The 23,577-nt window shown below is 42.9% G+C and overlaps 2 protein-coding genes across 8 annotated transcripts; both read left to right on the top strand.

The window, feature by feature from the left end:
- The first annotated feature begins 348 nt into the window (after positions 1-348).
- Positions 349-6,149, top strand: cops2 (COP9 signalosome subunit 2). 2 transcript variants are annotated; one of them, XM_034574934.1, is made up of 13 exons: positions 349-554; positions 952-1,065; positions 1,157-1,234; positions 1,314-1,439; positions 1,523-1,612; positions 1,710-1,787; positions 1,919-2,093; positions 2,182-2,360; positions 2,556-2,608; positions 3,128-3,225; positions 3,323-3,405; positions 3,869-3,927; positions 5,557-6,149. In XM_034574934.1, the coding sequence occupies exons 1-13, from the start codon at positions 501-503 to the stop codon at positions 5,699-5,701; spliced, it is 1,332 nt and encodes a 443-aa protein (XP_034430825.1). In that variant the 5' UTR covers positions 349-500; the 3' UTR covers positions 5,702-6,149. The 2 variants fall into 2 exon arrangements, with proteins under 2 accessions (XP_034430825.1, XP_034430816.1); XM_034574925.1 differs by having other exon boundaries at positions 398-554; positions 1,305-1,439.
- Positions 6,150-6,282: 133 nt separating this feature from the next.
- On the top strand, positions 6,283-23,298 carry secisbp2l (SECIS binding protein 2-like). Of its 6 annotated transcripts, none has more exons than XM_034574867.1 (18): positions 6,283-6,594; positions 10,184-10,416; positions 11,930-12,257; positions 12,375-12,534; positions 13,104-13,327; positions 14,134-14,158; positions 14,310-14,425; positions 15,166-15,276; positions 15,386-15,496; positions 15,988-16,155; positions 16,358-16,499; positions 16,707-16,882; positions 16,998-17,130; positions 17,227-17,389; positions 18,240-18,460; positions 18,802-18,980; positions 19,282-19,501; positions 19,953-23,298. In XM_034574867.1, the coding sequence occupies exons 1-18, from the start codon at positions 6,574-6,576 to the stop codon at positions 20,576-20,578; spliced, it is 3,357 nt and encodes a 1,118-aa protein (XP_034430758.1). In that variant the 5' UTR covers positions 6,283-6,573; the 3' UTR covers positions 20,579-23,298. The 6 variants fall into 6 exon arrangements, with proteins under 6 accessions (XP_034430758.1, XP_034430785.1, XP_034430769.1 ...); XM_034574894.1 differs by having other exon boundaries at positions 18,802-18,956; XM_034574878.1 differs by having other exon boundaries at positions 14,313-14,425.
- Positions 23,299-23,577: the final 279 nt, after the last annotated feature.

A 23,577-nucleotide genomic window follows, 5' to 3' on the forward strand; every position in this document is an offset into this window, starting at 1 on the left:
AAAAGTTACATTATAGAAACATCACTCTTCTACATCCAGGTAAACTTATATAAAAGTTACATTATAGAAACATCACTCCTCTACATCCAGGTAAACTTATATAAAAGTTATACTATAGAAACATCACTCTTCTACATCCAGGTAAACTTATATAAAAGTTACATTATAGAAACATCACTCTTCTACATCCAGGTAAACTTATATAAAAGTTACATTATAGAAACATCACTCTTCTAAATCCAGGTAAACTTATATAAAAAGTTACATTATAGAAGCATCACTCTTCTTCATCCACTTCACTGCAGCTGGTGAATCCTGTTTTAAAGTAGAATGTCGCTTCTTATTATCTGAGACGATCCAACAGCGCCATCTATGGACGTGAAGCGGCTCCTGCTCCTCTGAGCCCTGCCTGACACACCGTCCTCTCACCGCCGCTGCCAAACACAGCACAGGCCGGGGCCAGCGTCTGTCTCCGCCGCCGGATAAGCTACATCGCCGACATGTCCGACATGGAAGACGATTTCATGTGCGACGATGAGGAAGATTACGACCTGGTATTTGCGACCGAGTTCAGACGAAACCTCCATGTTTGTGTTCCGCTGGGCGCTAAGTGCACAGTGCGGGCTGGGCTAGCTGTTTAGCTAGTTAGCTTGTCGGCTAATATTAAGCTGAGGGCGGCCGACTGTCGTTAGCCTCCTAGCGGGCTAACGGCAGTTGGCTATCGCCGCTAGGCACCTGGCTAATGTTAATAAACAGCAACCGAGCCGGGAAGCTAATTTAGGGGTTTTGCTTTTAGCCGTGTATGTGTCACTGTCCAGTCATCAACAACAAGCTGCTAAACAAGCCCTGGTAGTGGATAGTGAGACTGTTTGCCACGATTAGCGGTGTGTTAGCTAGCTGAGAGTTACTGGTGTGTGTTATTTCACGAACGTGCATGTGCTCCAACAACAGGAATACTCAGAGGACAGCAACTCGGAGCCAAACGTGGACCTCGAGAACCAGTACTACAACTCAAAAGCCCTGAAGGAGGATGATCCCAAAGCAGCGCTCAGCAGCTTCCAGAAGGTGGGGTGGTGGTGCTCCTTAACACAACATGTTGTCTGTGTGAGTCTGTTGTGACTTGTGTTGACAACTCTCGGTCTTGTGCTCTGCTCAGGTGCTGGAGCTGGAGGGAGAGAAAGGAGAATGGGGATTCAAAGCATTGAAGCAGATGATCAAAATCAACTTCAAGCTGGTATGCTGCGCAACATGTGCCGATGAAGTGAATGACTGTGTGATGAGTGATTGTTTTTCCGTGTATCTTGACCCTGCAGACCAACTTCCCAGAGATGATGAACCGGTACAAGCAGCTGCTGACGTACATCAGAAGTGCTGTCACCAGGAACTACTCGGAGAAGTCTATCAACTCCATTCTGGACTATATCTCTACCTCCAAACAGGTATAAACATGAGACGGAGTAATATCCAGAAACTTGGAGAATCAATTATTTGAAATGCTTAATCGTGTTTCCTATGTTGCTAGATGGACTTGCTACAGGAGTTCTATGAAACCACACTTGAGGCTTTGAAAGATGCAAAAAATGACAGACTGTGGTTTAAAACGAACACAAAGGTACACAAAGATTCTTCACTGGTTCCAGGTTATCTCATCATCATTTCCCAGGAAAACATGTGCTCATAAATGCTATTTTTTCATTCCTCCCCTGCAGTTGGGGAAGCTGTACTTGGAGAGAGAAGAGTATGGGAAACTGCAGAAGATCCTTAGGCAACTTCATCAGTCATGTCAGGTAATTAGGTCATTTTTTTAAAAAATATTTGAACATGCAATAACATCTTGCTTTAAATTGATATGTATAATTGCTATTTTGAATTCCTCATTATCTAATAGGTGATTGCTCTGTTTTTATATGACATGCAGACAGATGATGGGGAGGATGATCTGAAGAAAGGCACACAGCTGTTGGAGATCTATGCTCTGGAGATCCAGATGTACACAGCACAGAAAAACAACAAGAAATTGAAAGCCCTGTATGAGCAGTCACTTCACATTAAATCTGCCATTCCTCACCCGCTCATCATGGGAGTCATCAGAGGTACGATGGTGTACATGTAGCTTTGTGTGGTGTTAGTCACTGTTGTGGCTGTTTGCTGAACGACCTGTTCTTGTTTGCTCCCAACCAGAGTGCGGCGGGAAGATGCACCTGAGAGAGGGGGAGTTTGAGAAAGCTCACACAGACTTCTTTGAGGCCTTTAAAAACTATGATGAGTCCGGAAGCCCACGAAGGACAACATGCCTGAAGTACCTGGTCTTAGCCAACATGCTGATGAAGTCAGGAATAAACCCATTTGACTCTCAAGAGGTATAACATTTGTTTTACATGTTTACTTTTGCTTGTATGCAAGAATATGAAACAAGAGTTGCCTCATAAGTTTGTGCAGCCTGCAATTTTGAGAAAGCGCAGGTCTGTACCGGTGTGTTATCAGAATGAACTGCTGAATGTATATGAAGATTTTTAAGTTCCATTTATATTTTTTCCGTTTTTTTTTTTCCAAAGGCCAAACCATACAAAAATGACCCAGAGATCCTAGCAATGACAAACTTAGTAAGGTAAGCATGCAGTTTGGTAAGATGGCATTTGTTCATAACACAATTATTCTCCTCTATGTGTTGTAACATTTCATACTCGGCATGTAGCATTTGACTGTGCATTTTCGTGTCACAACCGAGTTGATGAGGAGTCTCATGTTATTGTTGATGGCTGAAATCATACAAATGGACCCACAAGGCAAATAATGAAAACTGCTCCTTTCATGTTTTGAATGGATATTTTATCTGTCTGACATAGATTCTTGACTTTAAAGCCTTCGGTCAGCGTTTCATCTGGACTTCTCATTCCCTTTGTCCAGATTGCATCCTAGTTTAACAGCTTGGTTGTTGTGCAGATGAACGGACCTTATATTTCCTTCCTACTCATTTAATAGCCAGGAATCCACACCCAAAACTGTGATAAGAATAGTGTTTACATACAAGTCTGACATTTTGCGATGTGTTTGGATGAGAGTTGTTCTGTGGCTCGCGGATCACAATGTACACACTATAACAACACTGGCTGTTTTTCCTTTCCAGCGCCTACCAGAACAATGACATTACTGAATTTGAGAAAATTTTGAAAACAAATCACAGTAACATAATGGACGACCCCTTCATAAGAGAGCACATAGAGGGTGAGTGGCGACCGGGACCTCAGTCCACATGTTTAATAAATCTATTGAAAAAGTGCTGTGCTTTTAAAGTTGCTGATCATGCGATGTTGTGTTGCAGAGCTCTTGAGGAACATTAGAACTCAAGTACTTATCAAACTCATCAAACCCTACACAAGAATACACATCCCTTTCATTTCTAAGGTAAGTCTACATCATCAAAAAATGTGATGTTGTCTTTACTCTATGATCACGTTCTTTCTGAATATTATTAGACAATATTTGCACTGAAGGCCATGTGACATTCTCCGACAAGGAAGTTATGGTTTCATTGAGGATTGAGGATTATTTTTCAATTTCTGTAACATTGTTAGATTGGGTGTTTTTTAGCCTTTTTTTTTTTTTTATTTCTCTATAAATAATGCAGAGATATTTATGAAAAAAAATCCTGCATATGCAGGCCAAACGCTTTTTTCAACACATACTCTATGTATTTATTACTTTACATACTTGCATGGTTTAATTTCTCCATGGGTCTTTTGTTAACACATCTAAAACAATGTTTACCACAGGATTTGCAGTGCGTTGAACTTCTTTAATGTTAAATTAGACTAGTTGATCTACTTCTTAACAGATTTGAGGATGAGTCTGATTTGTTGTGTTTCAGGAGCTGAACATTGACGTGTGTGATGTGGAGAGTTTGCTGGTGCAGTGTATCTTGGATAAGTAAGTTTCACTCTCACGTTATTGGTGAGACATCTAAGAGATTTAATAACTACCTTCCTGTAAAGAGTTCTATTTCCTCATAGCAGTCATCATTTTGTCCAGACAGGCGTGAGAAAAATGTCTTGCAAGTGAAAGCCACAGATTACTCTCACTTCACAAGTACTGAAACTGTTGAGAGAAATATTTACCTCATCATTTTTACATTTGGCCATCATGCTCTGCGATGTTGAAGGGATTGTGTTTTTCATTATTGCCACTCATTTAAATGCAGACAAATACAAATCCCTTGTTTTAAAAAAAAAAAAAAACCCACAAGATTCTTTTCCCCCTTCCGCAGGAACGCATGTGTGTGCGTGTGTCTGCTCGTCTGTGTCACTCTGTTTAAATATGTGTCTCATAAACTCCAGACCAAACCAAACAAGCTCAAAGCAAACCCTAAGCACTGCACGGGTCCCAAGAACCTCTGACTAGTGCAAAGTGAGCGCAGGTCAGAGGGGGAGCGAGGTGGGAGGACAAGCGGCTGTGTAATGCAGCATGGTACAAGGACACCGGACATGCAATGTGCGCCTGCCCTGATGCAGAAACAACCATCCTGCAGCGGCGGGTCGGTCTTGTTCGGTACCTTCAGTACTGCAACAAAAGAGTACCGTGACGTTTTTTGAATTTTGGCATCGACTTGGTACCAAAGTATCGGTTCTCGTGACATCCCTACATGCATGATTACAAATGTAAGGACATATGAAATATATAAATATACAACGGATTGCACATAAGCCATTGAATTGCACAGACAGAAATTAATTTTGCACTTAAGTGGGTTAAACCGGAGTTAAAGTGCAGTCGTGTGCAGGTGCTTCTACTGTGAGCAGTTCTGGTTGTACAGTCTTACTGCTACCTGAAGAAATGTTGTTTGTTTTCTTTTCTGCATTGTCTCACATGTCTACAGTAAGCAGCCAGATCAGATTTTACCTGCTTTCAGATGTGCACTGAACTCTGCATAATCTCCTGAAATTGTCCAGTCAGTCAGTTGCTGTGGACATTCTCCAGAGTGCCTCCTGCCAGACCCTGAGCAAAATCTCTGCATAATGTCAAAGTAAACTGATGTGAGAATACAGCAAGAAATAATCTGGAGGAGTCACCGTGAGCGCGTTGGCACGTTGATGATGTTTCCAACATGCGATGGACGCAAAGCTGAAAAAAAGAAAAATAACACATATCTGCGCATTAAAAAAATTAGACATAGAGGAAGATAACAACTTGAAAAGAGAACGAGAATTAAGAGCTTTTGGGGATAGGGGTTGAAACGTGTTGATGTAAACAAAACACTAATCTCTGCAGAGTTATGTCCTGCATGCTGCGCCACCCCCTCACCTGAAAACACGGGGAATTTTCCAGTTGTGAACATGTCAGACCAGAGAGTTTCCTGCTGCTTCATGTGTAAATGTGAAACTCCAGAGAAAATCCGGACCTTATTATTGTAGACATTGTTTCAGAGTTTCAGAGTTCATGTCTGAAACATTTTCTGTTTAAATACAGGAAGCTTCACAATACACATTTGATTTAATCTAATATTCTTCCAATTCAACATGTGTGGCCTTGCTGCTCACTCTCTGTTCTTTCCTTTCTCAGCACAATCCACGGCCGCATTGACCAAGTGAACCAGCTACTAGAACTGGACTACCAGAAGAGAGGGGGGGCTCGCTACACAGCTTTAGACAAATGGACAAATCAGCTGAACTCTCTGAACCAAGCCATCGTTAGCAAGCTCACATGATGGCATGTAAAGTCTGGAGACGAGGAAAATGGCATGTTTGAATACATCCATAACGTATGCTACTGTGCTTCTTCCAGTAAAACCCTCTGAGACAAGACACACAGCACAGGTTTTAAGAATGCCAACGAGTTGAAGAAGACTTGGAAGACGTGTGTTGTTTTGTCCCGATGAGAGGAAATCACCGACACTTATTTTTGTTTTTCATGTTCCCTGATTGGCAGATCCATGTGCAACACACAAAATGTTTCAGTTCTGTAAAAAAAAAAAAAAAAAAAATTACTTAAAAAAACAAGAGTCCAAATGTGTATGAAAACGTGTACACAGTATTTAATGTATACTGTTGGTAATAAACAGATTTTCTCTCAGCACTAAAAAGGATTCAGCTGCCTTTGGACTGTGTGACGGGATGAACGTGGAGTTGAATAAAAAACTGTTTTTAACTGATAAACGAGCCGCAAAGACACTTTTTCTTTCGCTTTGACTCGAATCCCTGTGTCCCCGATGATGTTTTACAGCCACACACACTCACACGACCGCTCATGCACATTTCTGAGCCAATAAAAAAAACACACACACACATAACAACAACGCTTTCTGGGCTTGAGCGGCTTCCGTTCCAGGTGACTCCCATTTCCACAGTGACAGCAGTTTGCTCCGCGACCACAGGCTGGTCCGAGCTCCGCCAGCTGACGCAGCAGCAGCATCTAGCAACAGTTAGCAGGGGAGTCCGATCCTCGAGCCCCCGGTGACCACCACCACCACCACCATCGCCCTTATTATCGTTTCTGTCGACGATGGAGAAGTTGAAAGGACCCAGCTCCTGACGTCCACACTGTGGCCGATGAAGGTTTGCGGCGGCGAGGCTGACTGACATGGACGCTAGTGACAATAAGGTAAATAGTTTATTTTAACATCATTTCTTTTTTTTCCCCCGTTGCTAACGCGTTAGCTTGTGTGTGTGTGTGGGGGGGGGGGGGGGGGGGGGGATAGGGAAGATAACGTTAGTTTTAAAGCCGCCGAGGCCCAATTCTCTTTTGTCGTGAACGTAATTTATATAACAACTGCTGTGGTGTTGACTCCACCAACAGATGTGTTACTTACATTACATGTAAACCCGCTCTTTGTGGGTTGTGTAGCACAACAGGGAGCAGCAGCACTGTTATTCCGTTTGGCTAGTGAGCTAACATCGAAACAGCTAACGGTACCCGCAGCTCATTATGAAATACAAAAACGGATAATGCATTTATTTCCAGTCGTTACGCTGCACGTGTGTTTATCCTTTTCTATATAAAAAAACCCCGGCTTCAATGTATTTTCATGACAACATTCACGCGAGTTAAACCCTTTAAAAGCGAGTCTGCGTTTAAACGTTAGCTTTCCTCCGCTAGCCTGCTCGCTAGCTAGCTGAAGCTAAGCAGCCCCAGCTGTCATGTTGACGGCGCAGCTCGTGTGTTCCGCGGAGCCGCGGGTGCACACACTGGCCCGAGACGTTTTTTAGTTTTTGAATGTGACCGTATGGAAACAGGCCCGGAGAGGGAGATTCCACAAAGAGGTTTCAATCACGGCAGGAATGTTGATCCGGAGAAGAGGTGTCGGTGGGGCGGACAGGTTTTCGTGACCGTCACGGGAGGAATGTCTGGTTCTTCTGCATGTATGACATTCCTGCGACGCTGCTCGCAATGCAGGAAGTTTGCTTGTGCTCGGTTTGCCAACATGTTAAATCAATGGGTCTAAATACAGGACAGGCTGCACCTAAACATGTGCTATCTACTCTCAGATTGCAGATTAGTATCTACATGCAGATGAAACCAACAACAACAGTTCTGCTGCATGGAGATTATTAGCTCATCTATGTGTTTATTATTGTTGATTATTGTCTGTTGTCCTCCATATTTATATAAGTGAAGCTTTTCCAACAGCCATCAGTCCATTATCTACGCCCCTTATCCTTTGAGGGAGCTGGAGCCAATCCTAGTTGAATATGTTTGCACAAAAATCCAACAGCATTAAAAAAACTACTTCCTCCAAAATCATCATGAATTTGTGCCAAATCCTCTCAAACCAAACCTCACAGCCTCCATGAAGGTAGGAGTCGTTGCAGGACTGTTGTATCAGACTGCAGTATTTTATTTTGTAGTAGGTGTTCCCAATAAACTGCATCTGCATGCTCCTGTATGTATACAGCCCACCCTGCTGCTGCTGCTGTACAGAAGCACAAGTGTATGGTGGTGGTACGTGGAAAGCAACTGGTGTGAAAACGCATGGACAAACAGAGGCTTGTGAGATCAGTAGCCCCCAGTTGAACCTCCCCCGAGTTCTGTCATCCCCAGCGGATGCACATCTGGGTCTGACCTCATTGTCTTTTTCACAATCGCAGCTATTCTCACCGACACAGAGATGCACAAAGACTCATGGTTGAATCAAGAGATTCGTCCTCGGACCGGCACTCGACCATTCTTCAAAAATCGACTTCTCTAATTAGTCAGATTTCTCCGTCAGCGTTCACAATTCAAGATTCACCATTAGTGAGCGACTGTGCACGTGGCCTCCATGCTGCGGCTTGGTATGTAATTAGCTTATCCTTTAGTACTGTCCCTACTTTATCCTCTCAAACATAATCCTATAACAACAGCCTCTCAGCCATACTGTGCCATCGTGCAGGTTCAGACCAACCGCTGTGGCGTTAAATCCTTCCAATCATATATCAGTCCAAGCATCTGTTATTAATCTTCGGTAGTTAAAAAAAAGAAATCTGTATTTATATTTATAGTTTCGTTTGTACTGAACTGGCGAAACAGATTCCATTCACCATGACCTTTTTTTTTTTTTTTTTTTCGGTAGGATGGATCCTATAGATCAACTAAGGAAAACTGAGGGATCCACCCACAGTCAGTAGCAGTGGAAAACAATAGCTGTCTGTCTGACATCCACTGGCCGCACTGTTCCTCTATTCATGCATCCCGACCACTGTTTCAGAAGTGAGGGGGCGTCTTTGTACTCTAAACCCTGTCACCTCTCCTCATCCTTTGCAGAATAGTAGATTATTTTGAATGGGACCTCTCGCACAGAGCTGCTAACTTGGGGTAGACCAGTGTCAACATGATGTTAAGTGAGGATCACTGAGAGGTGCAAAAGATGCTTCTAGACGGATAGCAGTGTTAATAGACAGACAGTTAAAAAACAAAACAAGAAGGGCAGTTGTGTTATTTTTCGGTCATGGGAAAAATTAGTTGTTTGCTTCTAATTGTAAATGTCAGGTACTTCACTGTTTTAAAGTTTTATGACATGATCAACTCTATTTCCCAAATCTCTAAACTGAGAAAATTTAGGATTGTCACATTTCTATATACTTAACTTTGTCTGATAATCATGTAAGGAGTCTCAAATTAAAGTAAACATTATAGTTTGTTGATTAGGGGCCAACTGATATGGATTTTCCGGTGCTAACATTTCTGAAGACGATATATCAGCAAATGTAAACATAAAAAAATGGTCAATAAGCATAATGTAACGATCTAAAGGCTATGAATCTACTTTACTACAGAGCAGTAGTCTGCAGTGGCTGGTTGAGCTTGGGTTTCATCTGTGTTTGAGTCCAAAACCTGCTCTCACCTGATCTCTAATCTTTGACCTTTCTGTCTGTTGTATCATTTGTTTTCCACAACAGCCTGAGTGTTGGCTTGATATAATCAGCCTATAAATCTTGACAAGCATAAAACTAGACTGACTAGAAGAAGACCTTGAGTCGGTGCACAGTGACTAAATGAGGTCATTATTGGGCCTTTGGCTTTTTGACTGAATTGCTTTAGTGATTTTATTTTTGATTGGATATTTTTTGATTCCCCAAAGTTCCATGATACCTTCAACTCTTTATAAGGGCTTCAGAAAGAGTTATATTTTCTGCTCTAATCGGTCACTAGTGTATAGTGCATTGCCCTAAATAAATGAGAGGCTGTACAGCTCTCTCTGTCCCTGTCAGACATTCAGGACCTAAACATTCTTGGGCTCAGAAAGATTGTGTCATGCTGTTGTAGTTTTCAGTGTTTTGACAGCTGATGTTGGAAAGTTTTGTCTTTAGACCTAGTTTTATTTTAAGGCCTATCTGACTAACTAACCTGTTTGACAACCCAAATTACAACACCCTACAACTGTCCCATTTGTTAGGTAAGGAATGGCGATAAGATTAATACAATACTATCATGTGGTGTCTCACGTGGATACAGATATGGAGAAGGCAAAAAACAAGGTCTTGAAAAAAATGTAAGCAGAGAGTGTTGTGATTTACTTGAGCAACTTTATTTCAGCAATTTGACAAATAGGTCTGTGCTCTTTCTCTCATAATGTCAGCTAGGATTGGCTCCAGCCCCCCCACGACCCTCAATGGATAAGCAGTGTAGCTAATGGATAGATGGATGGATGTTCTGTGCTCTTTGCCGTCGCTCATGGTGTGATAGTAATGGCTGCTCATTTGTCTCTTTGCAGGATGTGAAGCTTTCAGCCGAAGTGGAACCGTTCATCCCACAGAAGAAAGGTTTTGAAGGAACCCTGGTCAGCATGAGTCTTTCTGGAGAGGCCGGTGGTGGAGGAGGGAGCGGAGGTATCGGTGGAGGAGGAGGAGGAGGGGGAGGAGGAGGTGGTGGAGGGGTGGAAACCACTCCCATACCAAGCTACCTCATCACCTGCTACCCTTTTGTCCAGGAGAACCAAGCCAACAGGTACTGTTTCTCTATCGGGGGGGGGGGAGATTAGGTAATGAGTGGCACTCGCTTCAACTTCATTAACTCTGGTTAAAGATAATAATGGATTTTGCCAATGCGGTCAATTAAGGCAAAATTATGGCCATTCCCTGTGGCACTGTGGGAAGTCTGGTGCCCCCAATTTGAACTGCCCAAGAACAATCTTCTCTCTTCTGGACCATTCTATTTTCAGCATAACTCTGTGTACTATAATAAGAAGAAGAGAACGCCGTGTCCCTGATGTTGTGCTTCACTAAAGAGATCACGAACACAGCCTTTAAACAGTGCACTGAGTGAGAGCCATTCGATTGCTCTGTTGTTTAAGACTGCTTAATTATGAATGGAAACCTCCCCAGAGTTCCAGAGTTTACATGGAAGCCCAGTTTGTGTTTCCAGTGGCTCTTTCTTTGTCCAGAGTGATCTGCTGTATCCTGCACACATCCGCTCCTTTGTTTCCTTCCCCACCATTTGAATGCAAGGAAATAACCCACTATAGTAAGCCGGCTGTGAAAATATCATCTGGATCCTTATCGAGAGCTTTCTCCATACTGCGTGACACTCCCTAACTCACTAACCATCACACACATCATGGGAGCCGCCTCCGTCTTCCTAAATAAACTTTAATCTTATTTTGTGGAGCACAAAAAAAGTTTCCCCCGCATTATTGTTGTTTGTGTAGAAGAATACAATCTGAAAAGTGTTTTGAATAAGTAACACAAAGTTTTAGAAACCTTTGAACTTTTTTCAATTGGGTATTTGTCAATACAAAGTCTGATTTGACATACAATGTATATTGAATCTCTTCCTGTCTCACATAATACAGGCACATAGTGCAGACGTAGCCTAAGGCTGACCTACAGTAATGTATAACAATTGACAGCTAAATACTGTAGTTTTATATTAAAACAAAATGACCTTTCTCACAACCTCAGCTTTATAGTTTTGTTCAGTCTTGTGTGTTAATTTTAACTTTTTCCAATCAAGAGCAATTCAATTTTTAGAACATCTTTTAAGGGCCATACTTAACGTTAACTTTATCCATGCACATTCGTTCTTGCCCTTGAAAGCATGAGCGTGTTTCTGAGCTTGAATGATGCTCCAGATTGGCCTTTTCATAACAACGATCATGTCCACAAAACTATGCAGACTGACTTGTCTTTTATTTATTATGTCCATTTGTCTTGGAAGGCTCATAATTCCACATCTACTTTAGTTTTTTGGCAGTTGCCATGATGCCTGTTAATGACACATTTAACATGTGTGGGTTTTTTCCACCCTGAACGTCACGGTCTTTATGTCCTGATTTACTGGAGGAGGACAGTTAAGGTCATTGTGTTATTGGAGGACACTTTGGATTTGATTTGGACCGCTTCTCAATCCCCCAACTGCCTCTAATTATTAAATTTGCCATTTTCATAAAGTCAGCATTTTCAAAGCACAGTATTCAAGAAATATTTGTAGAAATGAATTTTAAAACTTTACTGTTTCACAGGCAACATCCGATGTATAATGGAGGGGAGCTGCGCTGGCAGCAGCCTAACCCTACCCCTGGTGGACCGTACCTGGCCTACCCCATCTTGTCTTCCCCCCAGCCTCCTGTGTCCAACGAGTATGCTTACTACCAGATTATGCCTGCTCCCTGCCCACCTGTCATGGGCTTCTATCAGCCCTTCCCTGGCACCTACACGGGTCCTGTGCAAACTGGAGTAATCAACCCAGTCTCAGCAGATGTCGGGGAAAGGCCACTGCCTCTGGGACCAGCATATGGGATGGCCAGCCAGAGGGGGAGAGGCATGGTCAGATCTAACATTCTCCCAAAGGTACAGAATGTCAACAGCCCTATTGTGATACTGTCACATGTACGTCATAGGTCATTTGTTTATTCTCATCGTCACCTTATGTCGTCAGTAACCCTGCCTCTTTTTTCTCCCCTGTAGCAACAGTTGGGTGTGTGCCAGGCTTCAAGAGGTCGTCGGCCTCCAATGAGGAATGTAGCTGTGCAGAAGGAGGTGTGCACCATGGGGCCCGATGGTAGAACCAAGACCGTGATGCTGGTTGATGCAGCACAGCAGACCGGTAAAAATACTGTGGCAACAAGTAAATATGCATTTAAGTGCCTCCTTGTAGGGTGTATTACATTTTTTGACAGAAAAGTTTATTGCCAGGTTCAGTGTTTTTCTTGAGTCCTGCGGCTGAAAGGAAGTTCAGGCGCCAAACATTCATCAGACTGATAAAATTGGCAGCTTTACCCTTCAACAATAATTATTCCTGTCAGCGAAGCACAATGCAGCTAAGAGCAGTGTCTGGTCTTACAGGTTGTTGATGCTTGTGCTTAAGTTCATGAAAGACCTGGAATGCAGAGTTTCCAGTCAGAATGATTGACATGTCCAGCTCATGATGTAATCTGTGTCATCTCTGCTTCCGAGAAACCAGAGCCTGTGTAAATAACTTGGGTATTTCTGTTATGGTTTGATGACACATGAAAAACATCATAGAGTTAACTCCAGGTCAAAGTCTGTGTTCAGTGAGTCTCTGTAGATTAATCTCCAGCACGTATAATAGTTTTGAACTTACTTGCATGTTAAATATAGTTGCAGTATTATTCCACTCTGTCACACCGTGCAACAAGTTTACTTCAGGTCTAGTTTCTCCTCCCTTGCCCTCAGATTTCCCAGGTGAGATGTCAGGGCGATGTGCTGCGGAGCGAGCCAGTCCTCTGCTGTGGAAGAACCGAACAAAGAGAAGACGGGCGTCCCATCCAGCTGAAAACTACAACGAGCAGGGCACCTGTGAGGCAGATATAGACAGTGACAGCGGATACTGTAGCCCCAAACACAACCAGGGCGCTGGGGTAACACAACGACCAGCAGAGCATGCAGCAGCACCTACGGTATGTTGGCTACTATTGGGGTCAACTCGACCTCTGAATGAACAATGTTGTTGCATCAGCCCCAGATCCAACACGTTTTGAAGAAATAGTTTTTTCCCAATAATCCTGTAAACTGATTATGCTTCAGAACAGAACTGTTTTCATTCTGGTTTGGAGCAATGCTAAAAATTCACATTAAAAATGTGAAGCACAAAATAAGAATAGTTGGACAGATATCAAGTCAGGAAGTAGCAAGTACAGCAATGCAATGTATTTTAGACAAAAACTAAATATGTGGACATTAGTTAAAAGATATATTTAATTCAAATCCTTTTGCTCACCTCCACCTCCCTCACCTGCAAAAAATCTATTAATAATATAGACGTCATGAACATATTTGGAAATTTAAACAAAGCTTCTGCTATGACGTTGCTTTGCTCTCTACACAGCAAATAGTCAAGTGTGTTTTTTGTATGATAGGTGGACTTAGCATGTTACCCCAGACTCTTTCTTTGTGTGTCTAAATTTAATTTGACTTGAGTCACAGCCCGAGCATTTTTCTCTTATAATAATAATACTTTTAAAGAGTTAAAAGACGTTACTTTCATAACAGGTTCTGAAGTAATGATGCTTGATGTCATTTTCACCTGGCAGAAAAACTAGGACATACCACAACACACAAGACTTCACATATGGAGCAACAGTGACTGGCATTTAGTTTAATCCTTAAATTAGCTTTGCCCTCACATTGTTACTAGCATGTTTAACATACTCTAGATATATTAACTTGTCTCTATCCTTTGTATGTTTTTTGGTGTGTCGTACAGGGAGTAGAGGCTGGTGTCATGACATGTAAGTTTGAACATGGTGTTCCAATCTTTCCTTTCCTCATATCCTCACATCATGCTTTCATAGCCATAGTTATTATGCGCCCTGTATCTAATGTCTTACAAATTCATTTTTCTTTTACCTGAGAGTTACTATTGTTCTTTTTATTTGGTAGCAGATGCCTGGGTGAATGTAGCCTCTCAGGCGACGCCAAAGTCCTGGGGGGACAGGAACGGCCAGTTTCACAGAGCGGAGCAGAGGAAGAATCCTGAACATAGAAACTTCTCACAGGTACAGTAGATCCCAGTGGAGTGGACACTGAGTAAAAGACTGAAAGTCACAGAGCAAGTCCCCATTCAACTGTAGGGAACAGAGTCCAAATGATGATAGTGGGGTTTGGGATAAGAAACAAAAAACGCACTAAGACAACAAATAAACAGCAGTTTACAACTGAAGACAATCGTTTCAAAAGAATAAATAGAAAATAGAAAAGTGAACAAGAAGGCACTGCAGTTTAACAGTCAGACTTTTTCCTATTGTGGTTTTGACTTCAAAAACGTGATGTGCAATATTAGCATACCTTGCTTGCTAAAATTATAATTCTTGTAATTATCTGACAACCCTGAAGATTTTTATAAATGCTAATCATACAGTATATTTAGCATGAATCATTAGCATAGTGTTGTTTTGGTGGCATGTGAAGTTAGAATTTTTCAGAATATTTATTGAACCTTTTGTGTGGCTAATATCCAGTCTCACGTCCCTGAAGTTTGAGCAATCTATCAAAACTTAAAAAAACGTCGCCAGTTCACACATCACTTACATAAAAGTAGTTTCCCTCACACATAGCAGTAAACAATAAGATAAAAATAGGAATATATACAAAGAGTACAAAGCCACTAGGATTGTCTGTGTGTTAGTCTCCTCTCTTACAATGTTGCAGTCACCAGACTCTATATGTGCACAAATCAAATAACAGAGGTTGTTGAATAGCAGAATCCTGTCTGACTCCTCTGTTCTCTGCCTTTCAGGATTTCCACAGTGGTTATCCAGGGCGTTTGCCACCCAACCAGTCAGAACAAAGACTGCAGCCAGCAGCGGCCACTGGCACTGAGCTCACTCCAGAGCCCCTCTACTTTGAGGTCAGCGAAGGTTTCTTGTGAATTTCATTTCAATGACTCACTGTTAACATCAAAGGCTTATGTTAGGTTCTAGTATTTTGTTTTGCTTAAATATTTTCTACTTGGTCAGGATGAAGATGAGTTTCCAGATCTTGCTTCTGGAGGAGCCGTCCAACGTAGCACCAAACCAGAAGCTGCTCCAGCCCAGATACACACGCAACCCAAACTGCCCAAAAGCCTGGTAAGAGAAAGTGCCTCCTGAAAAAGTTCTCGGTATATTTACTGTTTGCAGAGTAGTGTTGTCACAATACCAAAATTTAGGTTTCGATACCAAGATCTGAATTTCGATACCGATACTTTTTCGATACTATTTGTAAAAAAAGAGAGTTGCTCTGTCTGAGCAAGTGGCACCAGACTTCTGTGGTAAAAACAAATGGGTTAGAATGTAAAGAAACGCAGCAAAAAGCTTGAGTAACAGTTTTGTCTTAAACCAGTAGAAGCTTGGAATTAGCATTAGCTGCTAGCACTTACAGTACTTGTGTTGACTGCTCCTCTTGATAACTGTTACTGCAAATGGTGCCTTTCTGAAATGAGTAGCAAGGTGTGGTGCCCCTGGCATATTGTGGTCACTGTGGATGGGATGTTAATATCAGACAGGGAAGTCTAATCATTGACATTTGGGACCTTTAGACCCGTACTAAACACTCGCTTGTGTCTCTACATGCATCACAGCTGGATAACCTACCAGAAAACTCCCCTATCAACATTGTGCAAACACCCATCCCCATCACCACATCTGTTCCCAAGAGGGCCAAGAGCCAGAGGAAGAAGGCTCTGGCTGCTGCCTTGGCCACTGCACAGGAGTACTCTGAAATCAGCATGGAACAGAAGAAATTACAGGTATTTACCTGTACAAGTATGTCTGCTGGTCATGAGGGTTGGGTTCACACAACAATTTGAATGTTACGACCTACTGATGCATTTCTGTGCCTTGTTTTATCAGTTCCGCTCTGTCCGTCTTGGCCTATGAATTGATCTCCACTTGTATTTGACTGTTTCAAGGTAGTGAACATGTTCTGTCAATTCTTTCCTCGCCTGGCAGGAGGCATTCACCAAAGCAGCCGGGAAGAAGAGTAAAACCTCCGTTGAGCTGGACCTGGGAGACATGCTGGCAGCTTTGGAGAAACATCAGCAGGCTGTGAAGGCCAAACAAATCACCAACACCAAACCACTGTCTTTTACAGGTATTCATAAACTCTGTCAGACATTAACGAGTTGCATGAAATAAAAAACATTTTAAAATACTATATCCCTGCATTAATTTACAATAAAGGGATACACTGTCTGGTAAAGTAACTGTGACTTAAAATAGCCCGAATTACCGGCTAAATGATGAACCTCTGTAAACATGGCCACAGTCACTCTGCTGACTTTGTCCTCCTTTTCTCCAGTTGGAACAACCACTCCATTCCACAGCTCAGGCTTGACCCACGTGCCATCCATGTTGAAGATTCATCAGCAGCCGTACTCGGCCCCACATAATGCCCTGGATTCCACTGCACCCCGCATCAAGAGAGGGAAGGAGAGGGAGATTCCCAAAGTCAAACGGCCAACAGCCCTGAAGAAGGTTGGTGATTTCAGTTGACGTTATAGATTTAGGAGAGGTGGGAGGATGATGCTATTAAGATGCTTTGTAAGAAGCCTTGTTTTTTTACCTTCTGTTTTGTACTTTTTTTTCCTAGATCATCTTGAAGGAACGTGAAGGGAAGAAAGGGAAGACGAGTGTGGAACAAGAGTCCTCAGGCCAGGAGGAACATGGAGATGAGTGTCTACGTTTTACTGATGATCTTACACAAGAGCCTGCCTCTCAAGAAGGTGAGGCCGATTCATTATCAAGACACTTCGAACCTATATTTTTTTTTATCCACTAAACAGTTCCTAATTACTTCTGGTCCGTTGTTTCTACCACAGAGAATGGTCTGAGTGTGCCCAGTGATGCGTCCCTTTCCCCAGCCAGCCAGAACTCTCCGTACAGCATCACTCCAGTGTCCCAGGGTTCTCCTGCCAGCTCTGGCATCGGGAGTCCCATGGCTTCCAACGCGATCACCAAGATCCACAGCCGACGTTTCAGAGAGTAAGTTCACACTCTTATCCCACATGGAGTGAGAAACGGGACGTGGAACAGGAAAGACCTTTTGTAGGAATCCCTGGCATGAGAAAGTCTGAAAAATGCAGAATGTGGTGACAAAAAAAGGGTTTGAGAAGCAAATATTTGTCCCACTCAAAACTCGCAGAGCCTTGGCACTGAAAGTTAACTGGTGTTTTTAAGGGCGGAACTGTACAATAAAGAATTGTCGCATACGGCAAGGATGCCTAGCACACTGTCCCTTCTCAGCAAAAATGTATGCCAGTGGTCACAAACACAGCTTTGTCCTTCTGTGTCCTCTGCTGTCGGCCTTTTGTCCCAGCCCACCCCTCTCGAACTGATTTTGCATTTAAAGCCTCCAAAAAGCCTCAGTAGCCAAACGCCGCCCCTCCGCTCTGACCAGCCTGATGCTCTTTCCTCAGACCGCTCTGTCAACCTTGTGAAAGATATTTCATTTACTACAAAGTTAGTAGAACAATGTTTTCTGGTGTCAACATGACAAAAAAAGATTTCATGAATATCTGTATAAACATGCAGGGAAAGTAATTTTAAGGAAGTCAACAATCATAATATATCATCATAATAGTGATTGTATTTTTCAATTACTTGTTTGGTCTGTGAAGCTTTAGAAACTTTCTCAATGGCTTGTTTTGATAAGCCCACACTCCCAAAACCTGTAGATGAAAATCAACAAATCACGATTATGGGAGCAACCACTACACATTAACCTCAGTGTTTCCCGATTAATTACCTACACTGTGGCAGCCTGTCATAACATGTTTTGAATACCTCCATGATTTATTTTCCTCTGCCCTCTCACGTCTTCTTTTCTCCACAGGTACTGTAACCAGGTTCTGAGTAAGGAGATCGACGAGAGCGTGACTATGCTGTTACAGGAACTGGTTCGCTTCCAGGAGCGGGTCTACCAGAACGATCCCACCAAGGCCAAGTCCAAACGCCGCCTGGTCATGGGTCTCAGAGAGGTCACCAAGCACATGAAGCTGCACAAGATTAAGTGTGTCATCATCTCTCCAAACTGTGAAAAGATCCAGGCCAAAGGTGAAGAATTTCACAAACCCATCTACTGCAACAGCTTCATATTATTGATCAGATTGTCTGACTGTGCTGTGAACATGTTTAAAGCTGCAGAGAAGTTTCACCTAAATCTGCAGCCTCCTTTGACTTGTTTCTTGAGCTTTTGAGCGAGTCGCAGCAGCTTGTTCAGCATTCCAGCTTCATCAGTCACACATTAATAGATGCCAAGTTCTGCAGCCCTCATTTTAGAAATGACCAAAACAGCAGGGTTTTCACTCACTGTCAAAGTCATTGCCTTCTGTTCTTTTTGTTCATTTCTTGAATTTGATTCACTTGAGTAATACTAATTATTTCCTGTGTTTCAGGTGGTTTGGACGAAGCGTTGTACAATGTGATTGCCATGGCTCGGGAGCAGGAGATCCCATTTGTTTTTGCCCTGGGCAGAAAAGCTCTTGGTCGCTGCGTCAACAAACTAGTGCCTGTTAGCGTGGTCGGCATTTTCAACTATTCTGGAGCCGAGGTAACGCACTGGCAGCCAATAAAAGTAAAGTTGTTATAAATTGCTTTCTATCCATCCACCCACTCACCTAACCACCCACTCGTACATTCGTCTGATGAACTAATCTAGATATAAAATACAATATAGAGCTGTAGAGACATATAGGGACCTTGGAGCAGCTTGTGTTTTTTATTTATTAACAACACCAAGGCGGTTGTTTTCCCTGTCTGACATTGACATTTTCACTTTTGTAACACATCAGACTTATTTATGGCTGAGAGCCATTGAGTTTCCGTTTTTTTTTTTGCCTCTTTGTAACTCGATCAAATCCCTCCACCTCCTTCAGGGTCTCTTCAACCGTTTAGTCGCTCTGACAGAAGAAGCCAGGAAGGCCTATAAGGACATGGTGTCAGCTCTGGAGCAGGAGCAGGCCGAGGAGGCGCTGAAAAACGACAAGAAAGTCCCACACCACATGGGGCATTCCCGTAACCACTCTGCTGCTTCTGCAATCTCCTTCTGCTCCATCTTCTCTGAGCCCATCTCAGAAGTCAATGAAAAGGAGTATGGTAAGATCCCTCATTTCTGTCTCTCTGCTTTTCACCTTTGTCATAGTTCTTAAGGGGTATCTTTAATCAGAATTATTCCAATTATGTACTTAATTAAAAGTGTAAGGATGGGATTGTGTGTCTTGTGTCTTAAACTAAACCAGAGGTCCCACCTTCAGTGTCTAGTTGGGACCTCTGGTTTAGTTTTAATCTTTATTAGATTTTGTCATTTCTTTTATACAAAACCTTTGTCTGAAAAGTAACTAGCAACTACACCTGTCAGATAAAAGCTGCGTAAAAAGTTCATCCCTCCGACATGTAGCAGATTAGAAGTATAAAGTATCATGGAAATAAGTGCAATTTCTTCCAACTACAGTACAGAACTCTGAATTAATGTCCTTTGCTTTGACCCCTGACTGTAATTTAGCTGAGATAAGAAAATTGAGCCTAACAAATGTATTCATTTCACCAGAGACCAACTGGAGGAGTATGGTGGAGACTTCAGATGCTCCAGAGCCTGTTGAGGCTGAGCAGAGTCGCCCTGCACCTCCCACAGTCTGCCAGAAGGAGAGTGAGCCGCTGGCAGCCCCCACCATCGCAGCTCCGTCTGCCTCCACCGCTCTCCAGTCCCGGGCAGGGCCTATGACGCAGGGTACCGGTGAGAGAGATGAGGTGCGGGTGGACGATCGGCTGGAGCTGGCCTCACAGCAGAGCACAGAAACGGGCTCGTTGGATGGAAGCTGCAGGGGTCCACTGAACTCCTCCATCACCTCCACCACTTCCACCCTCGTCCCCGGGATGTTGGAAGAGGCAGAGGAGGAGGAAGAGGAGGAAGAGGACTACACCCCTGAACCTATTTCTGTGGAGGTGCCCACCCTCAGCAGCCGCATCGAATCCTGGGTGTCAAAGACCCTGGAAAACCTGCAGCTGGGAAAGAGCCAGGAAAGTACGGAGGACGAGGAGGAAGAAGATGAGGAGGAGGAAGAGGAGGAGGAGAGAGGGCAGAGTGAGGATGAGGAGGACCTCGACTCAGCAGACATCGCAGAGACGACGTCGGAGGACCAAGAGCAAGTGGAGGCTAAGAAGGTCACTGGCTGAAACCACTTGTCCTCCTCCTCCTCCTCCCTCTTTTCTTACATACAGTCATCCGCTCTGTCCTCTGGCTCTCACACATCCCTCTTCACAGCAACCAGCAGCTTCTCTCCTCTGTCTCTAACCCCTGACACTTAGACATAATCTCAGGTATCCAACCAACTGACCAACACTCACACGCAGCTCGTTAACGTGTCACGGAGGAACCGACCAACTTACAAACACACAGGCTCGCAGACCAACCAACAGCCAACACATTATGAAGGATAGTAGTGACATTTATTCTGCCCACAACCTGCTACACTTGAAATCAGAGGGAAGCTTTTGATTCTCCTCCTCTTTAACTGAACTCTTTTAGAGCCGAGGACTTTTCTGGGAGCAAGTGATGAGCGCTAAAGAAATGTTGCTGTCAGTAGCTCACAGAGAAGGAAGGTTGGAACCTTTCCGCTCCCATCTTACTTTAAACAGAGCCCAGGAAGGTTTACAGCTCTGCAAGTATTTGTGTGTGTGTGTGTGTGCGTGGATGTGTGTGTGCGTGTGTCTGTGTGTACAGACACATGTAGTTTGCATTTCTTTTGCTGTGTTTATTAGTTTTATTTATGTAAATAACATGTGTTTTTCTCACCTCACTGAGGGCAGGAGAGACGTGCATTTCTTACGCTACATCCATACCACTACATTTTCGTTTGAAACTCATCCCTGCTGCAGATCCACCTGACATCCACATTGCTCCGGCATTTGAGGGGAAACAATGACATAGACCGCTTGCTGATTGGCTCTTTCCGGGCAATTTGCTGATGCGTCAGGCTCCTATCACATGACCTGACCCCCTTCTAGAAGAAAACCACCGGCATTAGCCTTGATTATCAGTGTAGAACACAACATGGATAATTAATTACATGTTAACTGTTGTGTTTGCTAACAGCTGTTGTGAAGTTACATTCTTCATTTTACAACGTCACGACTGTCGTAGATTCCTGATTACTCTGGCAGGTGCGTGCCCAGTGTGTGTGAGTGGTGACGTGCGTTTTCAGGCGTGTTAGTATGAACAGGGATTAAAACTCTTCATAGAGCCAAAAGGCTTTTGTGGACAGAGATCGTTTTAGCTTGAAAACGCCATTTCCCTACCTAAACGCTGTCGTATGGATGTAGCTCGTATCCCTGCTTGGTTGGTATTTACTTTTCCTCACAGAACATTACAGTGTCAGGGGTTCTGTCTTTCTACCAAAACCACTCCCACCCATCAGTCTTCTGAGAGTGTTTTCCTTTTTTGTTTTCTTAACATTCAAATTAATTTGTTTTCCGTTCTGTATTCAGATGATTCAAATGACTTAACTTCCAAGAAGCGAAACAAGCTTTGTGTGTGTATATAACCTCTTCTCGGTGGTTCTACTACGGTGTGTAATGGTGTGTCATTGATTTGCTAAGTGTGAAGCTGTTTGGGGTTTGTTTCCTCTGACTGGGATTGACCTCAGTTCCCATGTGCTGCCTGTGCTTCATAAAAAAAAAAGAAAATGCTCCTCCTCTTCTCCGTGGTGGTGTTTGTTCTCAGATTGGGGCGGAGCTCTCCAGCTGTCTCTCACCAACCTTACCTGATTCATCACTGGTGGCACGTCAAGTTTAGTGTTGAGCACTGTCACCTCACAGCAAGAAGGTTCTCCCCAGTTTGACCAGGGCCTTTCTGTGTGGGGTTTGCATGTGGGTGTACGCTGCCTCTTGCTCAGTGTCGGATGGGATTGGCTCCTCCTGCGGCCCTTAAAGGGCAAATTGATCTTTTTAAGTCAAAAGTATGCAGTTTGTATTTAAGTTACTCACTGGAGTCATTAACAGCAATATTAAAGTACTGGGCAAAACAAACAAACACTTAAATCAAATTAACCTAAAGGACAAGCTAGTGTTTACTCGTCTTAATGAAGTTTACAAGTGCCCAAGCCTGTTAAAAAAAAAAAATCCTTGTAGAGCTCAGACTTTTTCTCGGCACCCGACTGCAACCTCCAGTTTAAAGTCACGTCACCACAGCTGAGACGCTCTCTCCTCCGGGCAGAGTCGCCACTGTCAAACCAGTCACCCCACAGTCATGCACATGCTAACGATAAACCCTTGTAAATACAAGTGTACAAAAGAGACTTTGATTTTGCATCAACAAAAACAAAAAAATTACAGTCGTCCTGTTCTTAAAGCCATTTGATAGTTAGAACATTTTAACAGTTGGAATCCAATTTGATAAAAAGGTATTTGATAGTGAATCATGGTGAGATCTCAGCCTGTCTATGATGGTGCGCCGTGTATATGCAGTATGTCGGGCTGTATGCAATGTGAAGCCTGAGATAGGAGATGACGGTGTACTGAATGTCTTACTGATGAAAGTATTTCTGGTTTGATTCAAGGTACGCTGTGTGTAGGCTTTTTGTTGCCATGACTTCCATCACAGTGTTTGAAGTATGTTAATTGACAGCAAGTGTGTATTTTTGCACTATGTAAATATAGTACTGGTTAAGGTCTTGTAACTAATGTGAACAACAAAAACACACAACAAAAAAAAAAAACGGTTCGATGAAGTACTTTTTTCAGCGTGTTCCTCGTCTTTATATGGATATTTAAGGCCGTCTCCTTCAGACTGTACATCACTAGCATCATTGTTAGAGGCTGTTTCCCATAATCCTGTTATCGCTCTTAATCTATATGAACAGGTGATTAACATCATTAAAATGTCTGTTTAAGTACATCATTGGATTGTTGCCTCATGCTTTGTTCCCCCGGGAGTTTCATCATGTACAGAAACTAGTTTCTGTACAACAACAAAAATAGTTTTAGTCTCATTTCGAGGTTTTGAAGCTGTTTCTTTGTCTATGAGAGTAAATGGACTATTTTCTGTTTTGGACCTTTTAGTAAATAAAACAAGTAATTAGATCAAATCCCGCTTAGCTCCAAGAAAATGTAAGGGCATAAATATATTTTCTAGTATTTTATTGACAAAACTAGAATGGTACAACAGTCCCCTTTAA

Source organism: Hippoglossus hippoglossus, chromosome 3 (assembly GCF_009819705.1).
Source record: "Hippoglossus hippoglossus isolate fHipHip1 chromosome 3, fHipHip1.pri, whole genome shotgun sequence".
NCBI classification, from domain to species: Eukaryota; Metazoa; Chordata; class Actinopteri; order Pleuronectiformes; family Pleuronectidae; genus Hippoglossus; species Hippoglossus hippoglossus.

Bases quoted from the DNA above. Each gene is read 5' to 3' on its own strand.
- cops2 (XM_034574925.1), top strand. From the start codon at position 501: ATGTCCGACATGGAAGACGATTTCATGTGCGACGATGAGGAAGATTAC. The intron at 555-951 runs GTATTTGCGACC...CTCCAACAACAG, and splicing joins ATGAGGAAGATTACGACCTG to GAATACTCAGAGGACAGCAA. The intron at 2,609-3,127 runs GTAAGCATGCAG...TTTCCTTTCCAG, and splicing joins GCAATGACAAACTTAGTAAG to CGCCTACCAGAACAATGACA.
- secisbp2l (XM_034574867.1), top strand. From the start codon at position 6,574: ATGGACGCTAGTGACAATAAG. The intron at 13,328-14,133 runs GTATGTTGGCTA...TGTGTCGTACAG, and splicing joins AGCATGCAGCAGCACCTACG to GGAGTAGAGGCTGGTGTCAT. The intron at 15,497-15,987 runs GTAAGAGAAAGT...CATGCATCACAG, and splicing joins CCAAACTGCCCAAAAGCCTG to CTGGATAACCTACCAGAAAA.